A 12,269-nucleotide genomic window follows, 5' to 3' on the forward strand; every position below is an offset into this window, starting at 1 on the left:
AGCACAAAAAATTAGATTCCACCAATTTTATTTATTGAATTCTGTTAATTTTGACGGTAATATGAGATTTGGTCAAACAAGAAAAGCCTAAACAATTAAATAAAAATATAATATATAGCATTACTGTTCATAAGACTTGACCAACGCATTGATGACACTATACGTGCTTTCTAGAAACAATCATATATCACTAAAATAATTACAAAGTAATTAGTTACCAAGATTTTCTCGCTGTTGGCCAGTTAGCTAGGGAATGATTTTGATGTTACATTGAGTGAATGATTGTCTAGCTATTTTGATTTTGATTTTCTCGCTATTAGGGGACCTTAGGGGCCACACCATTTTGTTTTTTTCCTTGAAAGTTTAGGGTAATTTTTTATTAATTATTAATAGTTTCTTAATTTATTACGAGTTAGACCTCACTAATTAAGTGGGAGTTCAACTTTAGAAAATACCCATTGGTTTTTTTAAAAAGAAAAACATTTTTTATTTAGCCGAAGAGTCTACATTCCTCCTTTTAGAAGCAACCTTTATGCTTTTTGATGCATCTGGCCAGTATCGATCGCATCTTGTTTCCTCTTTGTGCTTGTTTAAAGATAAACTTGCGTAAATTGACTGAAAAGTTAAACCTTATCCCTTTTCTCTCGCGATGTGATCATATAAGCTTTATCTATTTGTCTCTTTTGGTTTATTAAAAAAAAACGAATCCATGAACTAATGTCATCCTAATAAAAAGATTTATAAAGTCGCTACAACTACTACCAACGATACTCTTTAGAATTTTAGGGAGAATGAGGATTGTATTTCTTAATTTCTACTTCTATCTTGCTCATGTGGCTATACAAATTCAATATGAAATTCAAAATAAAATGGGATTTAGCTAGGGTGACAATTATTGTTTGCGTATCGGATTTGAGTCGTATCGAGACGTATGTATAAGACTATATAGGTTAATATAACCGACCCATTTAATTAAACAAGTCAAACCCCTCAACTCTGACCTCCTAATTTTATATTGAATTGTGTTAGGTTTATGGGTCATGTCAAAAATTGTCTGCCACTATGTTGAGCTTAGGTCGTGTCGAAACATGCATATAAAATTATACGGGACAACCTTAACTTGACCCATTTAACTAAATCGGTCAGACTCATCAACCATAATTTCTTCTCTCTTATTTTTTTTTAAAAATTTTTTATGTCGGAGAACCTCTTTAAGGCAGGACCCTTCGGACCCACCCCTGCAGAATAAACTCCAGTCACGAGCATCACACCCTCGGAAGTTTCCCTATATAGAACTGGTTAAATCGCTAGATTTTCATCAAGGGGTGTGGCCTTAATGGATTGTTTGTACCTATGGAGTGTTGAACCTTGGACCTTGAAGGGAGCAAACCCTCAAGACCAAAGCCTTCACCACTTGGGCCAACCCCTTGGGGTTCATCAACCATAATCCTTTAAATCGTGTTAGATTCGTATTAAATTTGTGGGTCATATAAAAAATTGTCCATCCTAATTTTTGCTTAGTAACATGGAGAGAGTTAAAAGTAGTCCCTACTTAGTTGTTGGTCATTCTTTGTGACCTAACAATAAAGAAGAAAAAAAAACTTATATGAAATTTTAGGTTTTGTGTCTTTACTATTACCGAATTTTATAAGAGTAAAATGCCAAAGTTTGTCTCATTACTATTCTACTTGTTGACATGTAATTATCAATTAATCCTTACTAAAAGAAATTAAAGATTGATTAACATTATTACTTCAACAAATTAAGATAGTAAAAAAACAAAAGTGTAATTTTTAGGGTTTGTTTGGGATTGCGTTTGAGGGGTATCAAAATGAGTTTAATACTCAAAAAGTCCATTTAAAGAAAAAAGTAGTCGTTTGGTAAAAAAATTAAAAGCGCTTTTAATGGTCCAAAAAGCTTTAAAATGACAAAAACATACTTTTGGTAAAAACTTCATTTTAAAGCTTTTATCAAAAACCATTTTTTAACTTAAAAGCTCTATTTCTCAAACGCAATCCAAACATGCTTTTAGGGTGCGTTTGAGATTGCGATTTGACAAGAATAATTTGCGTTTTTAAAAGATATCGCAAAACGTTAAGTGTTTGGCATTGCGATTTAAAAAGCATTTAATTTAAAATAGGGAAAAAAAATCTATGATTTCTATAGGCAGTCCAAGGGGTGCTTTTTTTTTTTTTGACATGTCCGCACAAGAGGGGGATGGAGATTCGAACTAGTGACCTCCATTTCATTAGGCGTGGTCCCAGCCGATTGAGCTATCTCTTGGGAACCAAAGGGTGCTTATTTGAAAAGGCACAGAAAATCATGATTTCGCATAACAAATATTTAATAAAATGTACTTTTTAACATGTTTTACCAAACACTTTTATAATTTTAAAAAGTAACGATTTTAAAAACACAATTTTTAAAAACGTAATTTTTAAAATCGCATTTATTGAGCCACAATCCCAAACGACCCTTAACCGGATTAGACCCTACTTGGCCCCCCCCCCCCCCCCCCCCCCCCCCCCTTTTTTTTTTTTTGCTTAAAAAAAAAGAAGACGACAGCCTGCCAACTTGGACAACAATTGGCTCAACTTTTGAAACCCTTGAAATGACCAATTCCCTTTATTCCTTTACCAAAATGTTCTAAGCTTTAATTATTATTATTATTATTGTTATTATTATTATTATTTTTGTTGAGTTCTAAGCTTGTTTTGATCACTTAACCAAGTTGCTTAGAAAGGGTTTTTTGGTCTAAAAGTGGCTGGTATATGGGAGAAGACCAGATGAAAAACGTGTAGATTGGTGGGGGCTTCACAGCACTTTCTCCTTGCTATCTTTATCCATGAACTAAACCAGCCATTTGAAGGGTTGGTAAGTATCTTTTGATTATGGAGTTCTTAGCCTTAAATAAAAGATAATTAAAGCATGCATTAACGGTATGTTTGGTATGTGAAATTACTATTACACTAGAAAAATAAATAACTTTTATTGAGAATGAAATAACTTAATTTGGTCATTCCGGATACCAAACATATTCTAAATTATTGATTATAAGGTAAGTTGCATATAACTAATTAGTAATGCTATAAATTACTCTTGTGTTCATCTTGTGTCATTCTACGAATAATGTGGTTCTTAAAATTACCATTGAACTTATGATTGATCATTATTGAATTTTCGATCAAATGGTAATTTTAAAAATCACCTAATGTTTGAAGTGACACAAGAAAAACTTATAAAATTACTCATAATTAATAGATGATGTATTAGCAAATGCGGAATCGATTGAGTCCAAGAGAGATTGATCAATGGGGAGAATCAATTTCATTATTTAAATTAATTTTTACGAATTGAATGAAACAATCTATAAAAATACATTAATTAATAGTTGTTTTTTATGAAGTGCTATGTACTGATAATTGTGACACTTTAGTCTATCAAACTACTATTTTATTATATTTAAGCTGCTCTGTTAAAACTACGATGAACGCTCCAACAATTTTTGAGAACCTGTAGGCACTCATTTCTCTCTCATAGTGTTTATAAATATATGTATATATATAAGTAGCAACTTTTTAAAACATGGGTTTGATTTTTACAATTTTTTTATAGCAAATTAAACATGTAATATGTGAAACTTTATTCAATGCAATTACAAATCAAATAAAATGAAATTGAAATTGTATATTAATGATTTATCCGCGACAACTTTATATGTATTTGTATTCCTATTAGCAACGACATTATAGTCATCGCTAATACTAAAAAGTAATCACAAAAATTCTTATTGCGACATCCTGTGTCACCAAATTTATTTTGCTCCAATATCAGTGACGACAAGGAAATTGTCGTTGATAATAAATTTTTGTAGTATTCTATAATCATCGCTAATAAATGGTTAATAGTGACGACCCGAAAGTCACTACAAATTTGGTTGATGCTGACCAAATTTCTTGTAATAGCTACAATTTTATTTGTCTATAAACATTAGAGAGACCTCTATCTTCATAAATACTTAGGCTTCGTTTGATTCGCGGAATGTCTAGTCTATTGAAAAATGATTAGCTACTACTGAGAATAGAAAAGTGTGTAATAGATTAGTTATTCATATTCCTTTGTTTGGTTGTAACGCTGTAATAGACTAGCTAATCATATTTCTTCGTTTGGTACAATGCAATATATTGGTGAATGAAATTATATTGTGGTCAAATTTCATAAAATACCCTTATAATATAAATACAATTTATATTATTAAGGACTTTCATTGTTTTTTTTTTTTAAAATAAATAAATAAATAAACAACTTCACTATAATTTATTTTTATTTTTTGTTTTTAATTATGTCAAGTATGTGTCCTTTTCTTTTTTTCTTTAATTTTTTTTTTAATTATGCTACAAAATTATTTTTATAAAAAAATATAGTTGGAGAAAACAGAATCAAACTCAATCTTAAAATAAAAAAAATATAGTTGGAGAAAACAGAATCAAACTCAATCTTGAAATAAAAAAATATATATATAGTTGGGGAATGTACAAAGAATCAAAATAAATAAAAAAACAGATTATATATTTGTATTTTATAAAAACCTTGCAGATTCTGTTTCTCCGTCAAAGAAAAAAAAAATGAGAAAAAAAAAGATAAGAGAAACAGAATTAAAAAAAAAAAGAAAAAAAAGAAAAAAAGGTACATAAATAAAAATAAAAATAAAAAAGGAAGAAAAAAAAAGAGAATCGAAGAGAAGAAAATCATAGAGAAACGATACAGAGAATCAAAAGAAATAAAAAAACAGAATTAAACAAAAAAAAAAAACAAAAAAAAGAAAAAAAACAAACTGAGAAACGATACAGAGAAGGGAGACGACGTAGAGAAAAAAAAATCGTTTGCATTTGCAGAAAAATTGTACTAGAAGAATCAGAAAAAAAATAAAAAGAGAGAACGAAATATAGAGATGGAGAAAAAGAGAAACAGAGATATATGTATATATATATATATATAGAGAGAGAGAGAGAGAGAGAGAATTTAATCCCACAAGTGGGGTTTTTTGTGGCAATTTACACAATTAATTTAATTTCATAGGAAATGATTAGCTAAGCCACTCATTTTTTAGTGGCTTAGCTAACCCTGTGTATATGAAATTAGTAGTCCCATGATAATAGACTATTCTCAGGAATAGAGTGTTACCAAACAAATGACTAGTTATACCTAGTATTAGCTAGTCCAATCTAATGGTCTATTCCGCAAATCAAACGGGACCTAAGGGGGCTAAAATATATTTAACCCTATATTTTAATTCAATGCACTTTATTAATTCATGGGAGCTTAAGTAAGAAAAATAGGTTTGCACATAGGGGATCACAAAATACAACTAATTTCTTGAAAAAAAAAATTGGGTGAGATCTATAAATGCCGCCATACCATGGGACTTATATTTAAAGACATCCCATGTGATTACTTTTGACTTCATATTCTTAAAGACTTAAAACCTATAAAGAAGGGAAAAATTCATTTTACACTTTTTAAGTTTCAGCAGTTTTTTAATTTGAACCCTAAAGTTTAAAAATTGGTAATATACTCCCCAATATTTCAAAAATTTTAAATTTAAACATTCTGTTACTAATTTCAGTTAAATTGGACGGAGATTTTTTTAAAAAAGCCTCAGGGTAATTACGTAATTTTAGAGATTTTCATCTAATTTGACCAAAATTAGTAACGAAAGGTTTAAATTGAAAATTTTTTAAACCATTAGGGGGTACATTTCCAATTTTTAAACTTTAGGGTTCAAGTTGAAAAACCCCTTAAACATCATGGAGGTGAAGTGGATTTTTCCCTATAAAGAATAAGAATGAAAAAAAAAAAAAAAAAAAACTTCATTTAAGACCCTGAACTATCATGTATTTTGAAAAGACTCCTCAAATTTTAAATTCTCAATTTTACCTTTGAACTTTCAATTTGATGCAATGTACCCCTTCCGTCAAATTTTAAACGTTAAAAGTGATAAAATGACCTTTATAACCCTAATTTTTTTAAAAAAAATTATAAATTTTCCATTAATTTCAAATTAAAAAAAAAAATCAAAGGATAATTTAGTATTTTTAGTAGTTTTCATTAGTAGTTAACGACTGAATCTGACGAATGGATCAATTGAATAAAATTAAAAGTTCATGAGTTAAATTAAGAGTTTTTAATATTAGGAGGTACTATTAAAAAGTTTAAGGCCTAAAGCAAAATTTCCCAAAAAGAAAAAAAGGAAAAAAGAAAATCTCAACCTCTTTTTCCTCCTGTTCTGTTCTCTCTTAATTGTGGCTGTACGGAGTTTAGACGCTTCGGAGAGAAAGGCCCAGCGTACGAGCGAGCGAGCGAGCGAGAGAGAGAGAGAGCGAGGGAGAAGCGGTGTCTGTGGCAGGTGTTGTTGGAAATGGCAACCTCTACCTCATCTTTCCTCTCCTATTCTCTCCCTCGTCCTCTGCTCCGCTCGCCCCCACGCCCTTTCCCTCAGCCCTTATCCCTCTTCTTTCCTCTCCGCTCCTCCGCAAACCCTAGAAAACCCCTGACCCTAGTCCTCGCTTCTTCGTCTTTCGATGATCTCAGCTTCAGACGCCCCTCGCTCTCCTCTAATTCCTCCAAGGTCAGCTTCTGTTGCTATTTCGTTTGCTTTTACCCCTATTGAATTCGTTCAATTACAGTTGTTTTTCTTTGACTTAGCTCTTTTTCCCCGTAATTTATGCTAATTAAATTAATTCTGTGGTGTACTTAGATTGTTTTTCTCACTGGTTGTCTGGAAAATGTAGGAGAATTATGAGAAACTTGAATCGATTTTTGGTTGTTTGGGAACAGTGAGAACGAATTTAGCTTAATAGCGTGAACTTGTGTAGTTTAGTTTGAGGTTCGTTTAGTCTTGCATTAGGGGGGGATATTGCTAATGAACATGTGTTATTTTTGCTGTGTTTATTAGATGTTAGAGATAAACTTTCAGGTATCAGTGACAATGAATATTTTTTCTATTGAAGATGTTGGGTGTAGACTTGGTAATATGTGATTATGTTACCTCTGTTTATAATTCAACAGCGTCTGGGATTGAGAAAGAAAAAAAATTAGACTTGGAAACTATATTACGTTGGCTACGAGTAATTCTCCTAATATGGTATGATGAAAAATTATATCCAAATGGATACTTATATATATATATATATATATATATATATATATATATATATATATATATATATATGTTAAGAGCAACACTTTTTTCATCGATCCAAATGGATACTATCATACTACGCATTGTTACCATTATTTCTATTGTAGAGCTTAAAGAAGTGAGCTTTGGTGATGCTTCATTAGAGCACTCACATTGGGCTATCTAGTTATTATGGTTAGTCCTACAGTAAAAAATACCAAAAAAAGCTGCATATCCGGTTAGCCACTATGGCTAAAGAAAGTGTTCCTTAGCCAAATTTTACCTAAATATTTGTTGAGCTGGATGTGAATGCTGAAACTAGTGAATATTCATCTTTGCAAGATTTGTAATGGTTCTTTCTATTTGATTTATGCTTATTATTGATCAATATATGTAGTTATTAATAAATGGTTATGCATTAATGCTATTGTGTCTGAATAAGTGTTTAATTTTGCAGAAATCAGCTCTCTCGAATTTGATACAAGAGATAGAGCCATTAGATGTGAGTCTCATTCAGAAAGATGTTCCACCAACGACGGTGGATGCCATGAAACGGACTATATCTGGCATGTTGGGTTTACTTCCATCTGTCCAATTTCAAGTTCTTATTGAGGCTTTATGGGAACCCCTCTCTAAGTTATTGGTTTCTTCAATGATGACTGGGTATGTTCATTTTCAATATAATGTGCTTTGCTAGATCCATATTTTTATTCTCTAATTAATCTCCGTGGAGATGGAGACAAGAAAGAGTGACTGAACTCATACAATTATTTAGACAGTTTTGGTGGTTGTACGAATCCTTGTTTTATTTTCTTCAGATTATGTTCTCTTGAAGCTTATATGTAGTTTCTCCTTTCATTCTCTACTGACTGATGTCTATCAAAATGTTAGGCATTTGTAACTGGTATTTCTTCTTCTGATGCAGATACACATTGCGGAATGCTGAATATAGGCTTTGCCTTGAAAAAAACCTCGATATGCATGATGAAAATAATGAAAAACAAACACCAGAAATTTCTAGACTTGATTTACAAGGGTTATTACTTGACAGTGCAAGTATAATTGAATTGTCTGGAGAACATGGATCACCATCTAAATTTGAAAAATTCACTGAAGACTTGTTGGAGAACATTGATATTCAAGGCCTTGGTGAAATTTCCCCTGAAGCTCAACAATATATTCTTCATTTGCAGTCTCATATATCTTCAGTGAAAAAGGTATGTTCTAGCACTAAGGAATCTCTCTCGGTAGATTAAGAAATCAGAGTTCATGTTTAGATTGATTAGATTATGTATGGACATTGTTGATATTTTATCACAATATCTCAATTGATGTTTATCCCCCATTGATTTTGGAAATAGTGTGGTTGGCAGTGGATGGACTGCAAAAGTCTGATTAGAATATATTAGCTATGACTAACAAAGGAGCTGTTGTTGATTGGATTTTCATATCATTTTGGCCAATAACATGAAATTTTAAGCTCCGCGAGGGTCACATTCCTTTTTTTTTTTTTTTTTAAAAAAAAACAAATCCTCTTCCAAGTCTGGACAATCCATTGGTTTTTTGCAATTTCCTCTGTTTCTTATCTGCATTATACCTGTCACTCTGGTCGGAATATATATTCATAGTTCAATTCGATTCTATCAAAGGAACTTTGTGAGGTCAAGAGGAAAAGTGCTGCACTTCAAATGCAGCAGTTTGTTGGGGAGGAAAAGAATGATTTGCTGGACTACTTGAGATCTCTACAACCGGAAAAGGTAACTCTGTTTAAAAGCTAGTCTGGTAATATATGCTCCTTTGGATTATAAGTTTTTCCAATTGCTGAAGTTTTCTAGTTTCATCATATGTTAGTACCAGAGGCTGTTGTTACAGGCCTTGGTTTGTGTGAGTATTGATACACTAGTGCCATCCATTAGTGTTTGTTTGGGAAGTTTTGGACTCAACATCGTTTAGTGATGATGCTATCGTATACACTTTTTGATTCACCAAACGACCCTGATACTCCCTCTTTTTCATGACAAGGCGCTGAAAAGGAAAGAGAATGTGGATTTTTATGACAATAGGTTCAAACCCCTTTTAATTTCTTTCTGCTACAGTAACCTACCAAGCGTAAGGCTTTGTTTTATTTCTATGATTACTTTCTGAATGAAAATCTTGTCTCTTAGGATTTTACTTGCAAGAAAGCTGCTTATTTTATGATATCATAATCCATGTTCTGTTCTTTCTCCAGTAATAAAATTGAAAGTGCTAGTATGGAAGTAGTTTCATCCTGTTTGTTTCATGTCTAAGCGTGTTCACTCCTTAGTTGTTCCCACGCTCATACTGCTAAGTTTCAGTCTAATTTATGCCCATGGGATGTATTGGGATGAGGTGTGGCTTTTGGTTAACTGTTGGACTACATAGTGCAAGATATCAGGTTATAGCATCATGCTTCTACACTAATCTCTTAATAATTTCTACCTGCTCTTATAAGATAGTAATGTTTAAGTACTTGTTACAAAAAAAATTCTCACATATAATCTTTGGGGTCTGGATGTATTTATTTTTACACCAGTTTGCCCTTTTGATACTCTCTCATCTTGCATGCAACCCTTTTTTGAGCAATGATTGCTTGGGAAGTTGGAGGGGACAGTTGGGTAAACGGCTTGCTTTGCACATATGGAGGATGATTCCATTGTGTGATGTGGTGTCTCTGGCGAGAACGGAATGCATGAAGCTTTGAGGATCGTGAGATTGGCTTGCTCGAGTTGAAGAAGATGGCGTTACATACTATGTTTTCATGGAAAGTGACTTGGTCTCATTCGCATGTGTATACATTTTTTGATTTCTTAGTGTTATGTACTTTATTTTCTACTTAGTAGGGGTTTTTTTGTGTACTTCTTGTATATTTGGGTTGTGCCCATTTACTCGTTTTTAATATACATTATTTATCAAAAAAAAAAAAAATTCAGTTATTGAATTTACACTCATCCCGTCATGCAGCCACTTTCAACATAGCTTCTTTCATTTATCTTTATTTTAGATTTATTGTTTCATATGAGTCCATCTTGTGGCTGATACAAATAGTTCTACGTACAGGTAGCTGAATTATCAGAACCTACATCTCCTGAATTGAAAGAAATAATCCACTCTGTCGTGCATGGTCTCCTTGCTACCCTATCTCCCAAGATGCATTCCAAGGCTCCTCCACTGTCAGAAAATTCCTCAAATGGAACAATAAATGTAGGGAGTGAAGATTGTGCTGAGCTTGTTGAGAACACCTCACTTCAATTCCAGCCTCTCATTTCATTAACTCGGGATTACTTGGCACGCCTCCTCTTCTGGTTAGTCCAGCTCTCGCTTTCTCCACATGGTTGTTTGGTATTGAAAATTGGACCCAGCATGTACTGAGCTTGTTTTGAATCATGGTCATTTGTGTATTTCCTTGCACATTTTGGGTATGAGCTCTTTGAAAGAGAATTACTGAATTTTGGAAAATCAGTTATTCTTTCTGGTGTCTTGCCTTTTGTTATTCTCCTTTTTAAAGTTTGGACAAGAGTACCCGCTTTTGTCCCTAATGCCTTTTGTTATTCTCCTTTTTAAAGTTTGGACAAGAGTACCCGCTTTTGTCCCTAATGTATTGTCAATTTATTCAGGCATCCTGTTCAAATTCAGTCTACTTTTTTGAATTGTTTGTTTTTCTTTCTTATATATCCTTTTCTTTTTCCTCCATAAGGTGCATGCTGTTGGGTCATTACCTGAGAGGCCTGGAGTATCGAATGGAGCTGATGGAACTCCTATCTTTGACAAGTAATGCTGAAAATGATGCCCCTGGTAGTGAGCAAGTTGGATGAAAGTTTCTCTTTTGAACTGCTTCCATCTGTGTATAGACGTGTTCACCGGCGTATACAGAAATCGTTTTCCAACATTAGGAGGCTGAATTCGTTTTCCAACATGAGAGGCTAGAAGTGAGATATGAGTGGAGGCCAATTAGGCTCTTGCAAATGGAGAGTGTTTATGTATAAAAGGATACATCTTTGTATGTTTGTTGTAAGTATCTTGCAGATTTTGTTGTTTTTGTCTTTCTTGTTACAAACGCAGAACATAATGACAATGTTGTTTCTTGTGTCCGCATGGAATCTATGGAACGATGACGATAAGTACTAAATAAATCACAGAAAAAGATGTGAAAGGGTTCAAGTTGCTTGGACAGGGAGAAAGACGTGGCTCCAATCACATGCAAATGCAATGCCCACAGAAAAACAAATAGAGTTGGAAAGAATTGCCAACTCTAATATGTTTGGTGATCGAATGAATAATAAATTTACGCATGGATTTACTGATTTTTGTTGTGTACTTCCAGTAAGTTTGGCACTGCAATTTTAAATCACAAAAAAAGTATCGTTTAAGAATACATTTTTTAAAAAAAAATTGCAATTTAAAAAATAAAAAAAAATTAGGGTTAAATACCATTTCAGTATTTGTGGTTTGCAACAAAATCAAATAGTCACCTGTAGTAAGCAAATAAACTTACTTGATACTTCTATCAAGATTCTGTTAGGTTTTTTAACGGAATGTTAAGTTACCCTTACACGTGAATAACCCGAAAAAAAAAGAAAGAAAAAAACAAACAAAAAAGAAAAAGAAAAGATGCAGGGGTGGTTCGGCTAACAAAAAAAAAAAAAAACCCCGAAAAAAAAAGAAAGAAAAGAAAGGATGCAGGGGTGGTTCGGCCACTCCCAGACGGCCCAAACCCTTAAATTATTTTTTGAGGGTTTGGCCCAAATCACATACTCCTCGTTTCTCACGCTCCTCCTCAACCAATCCGACAAGCTGATTTGTGGCACCTCCTTGCCGTCCGTCACGATCTCAATCTTGTACATCTCGAAATCCTTGTTCCTCGTTGGGCAATGCTTGGCGAACCAGCCAGTCCTACTGCTGCCCTCCTCCTCTGGCAAGCCGATGTTTATGAACAACCAACGAGGGTAGCTCTCAAGTGAGTCGCCCATCAAATCAGGAAGGTACCTAGTTTGTTTCAAATACCGGCTCGATTTCCTTGAACTGCCCTTGGTGGTTCAAGCAACACGTCTTCCAGATTCTCAAGCGCTGC

General features: G+C 33.2%; 1 protein-coding gene across 2 annotated transcripts; it reads left to right on the plus strand.

Annotated features, from left to right (window-relative positions):
- The first annotated feature begins 6,302 nt into the window (after positions 1 to 6,302).
- On the plus strand, positions 6,303 to 11,289 carry LOC132178789 (MAR-binding filament-like protein). 2 transcript variants are annotated; one of them, XM_059591342.2, is made up of 6 exons: positions 6,303 to 6,628; positions 7,638 to 7,843; positions 8,106 to 8,397; positions 8,830 to 8,937; positions 10,259 to 10,503; positions 10,896 to 11,289. In XM_059591342.2, the coding sequence occupies exons 1-6, from the start codon at positions 6,419 to 6,421 to the stop codon at positions 11,011 to 11,013; spliced, it is 1,179 nt and encodes a 392-aa protein (XP_059447325.2). In that variant the 5' UTR covers positions 6,303 to 6,418; the 3' UTR covers positions 11,014 to 11,289. The 2 variants fall into 2 exon arrangements, with proteins under 2 accessions (XP_059447325.2, XP_059447326.2); XM_059591343.2 differs by lacking the exons at positions 10,259 to 10,503; positions 10,896 to 11,289 and adding an exon at positions 9,735 to 10,026 and having other exon boundaries at positions 6,324 to 6,628.
- Positions 11,290 to 12,269: the final 980 nt, after the last annotated feature.

This window comes from Corylus avellana, chromosome 4 (genome assembly GCF_965113065.1).
Source record: "Corylus avellana chromosome 4, dhCorAvel1.hap1.2, whole genome shotgun sequence".
Classification (NCBI taxonomy): Eukaryota; Viridiplantae; Streptophyta; class Magnoliopsida; order Fagales; family Betulaceae; genus Corylus; species Corylus avellana.

What these genes read in the sequence shown, in the direction of transcription:
- LOC132178789 (XM_059591342.2), top strand. Translation starts at nt 6,419, where the DNA reads ATGGCAACCTCTACCTCATCTTTCCTCTCCTATTCTCTCCCTCGTCCT. An exon ending in GTTTCTTCAATGATGACTGG is followed by an intron (nt 7,844 to 8,105) that starts GTATGTTCATTT and finishes CTTCTGATGCAG; the next exon opens with ATACACATTGCGGAATGCTG. An exon ending in ATATATCTTCAGTGAAAAAG is followed by an intron (nt 8,398 to 8,829) that starts GTATGTTCTAGC and finishes ATTCTATCAAAG; the next exon opens with GAACTTTGTGAGGTCAAGAG.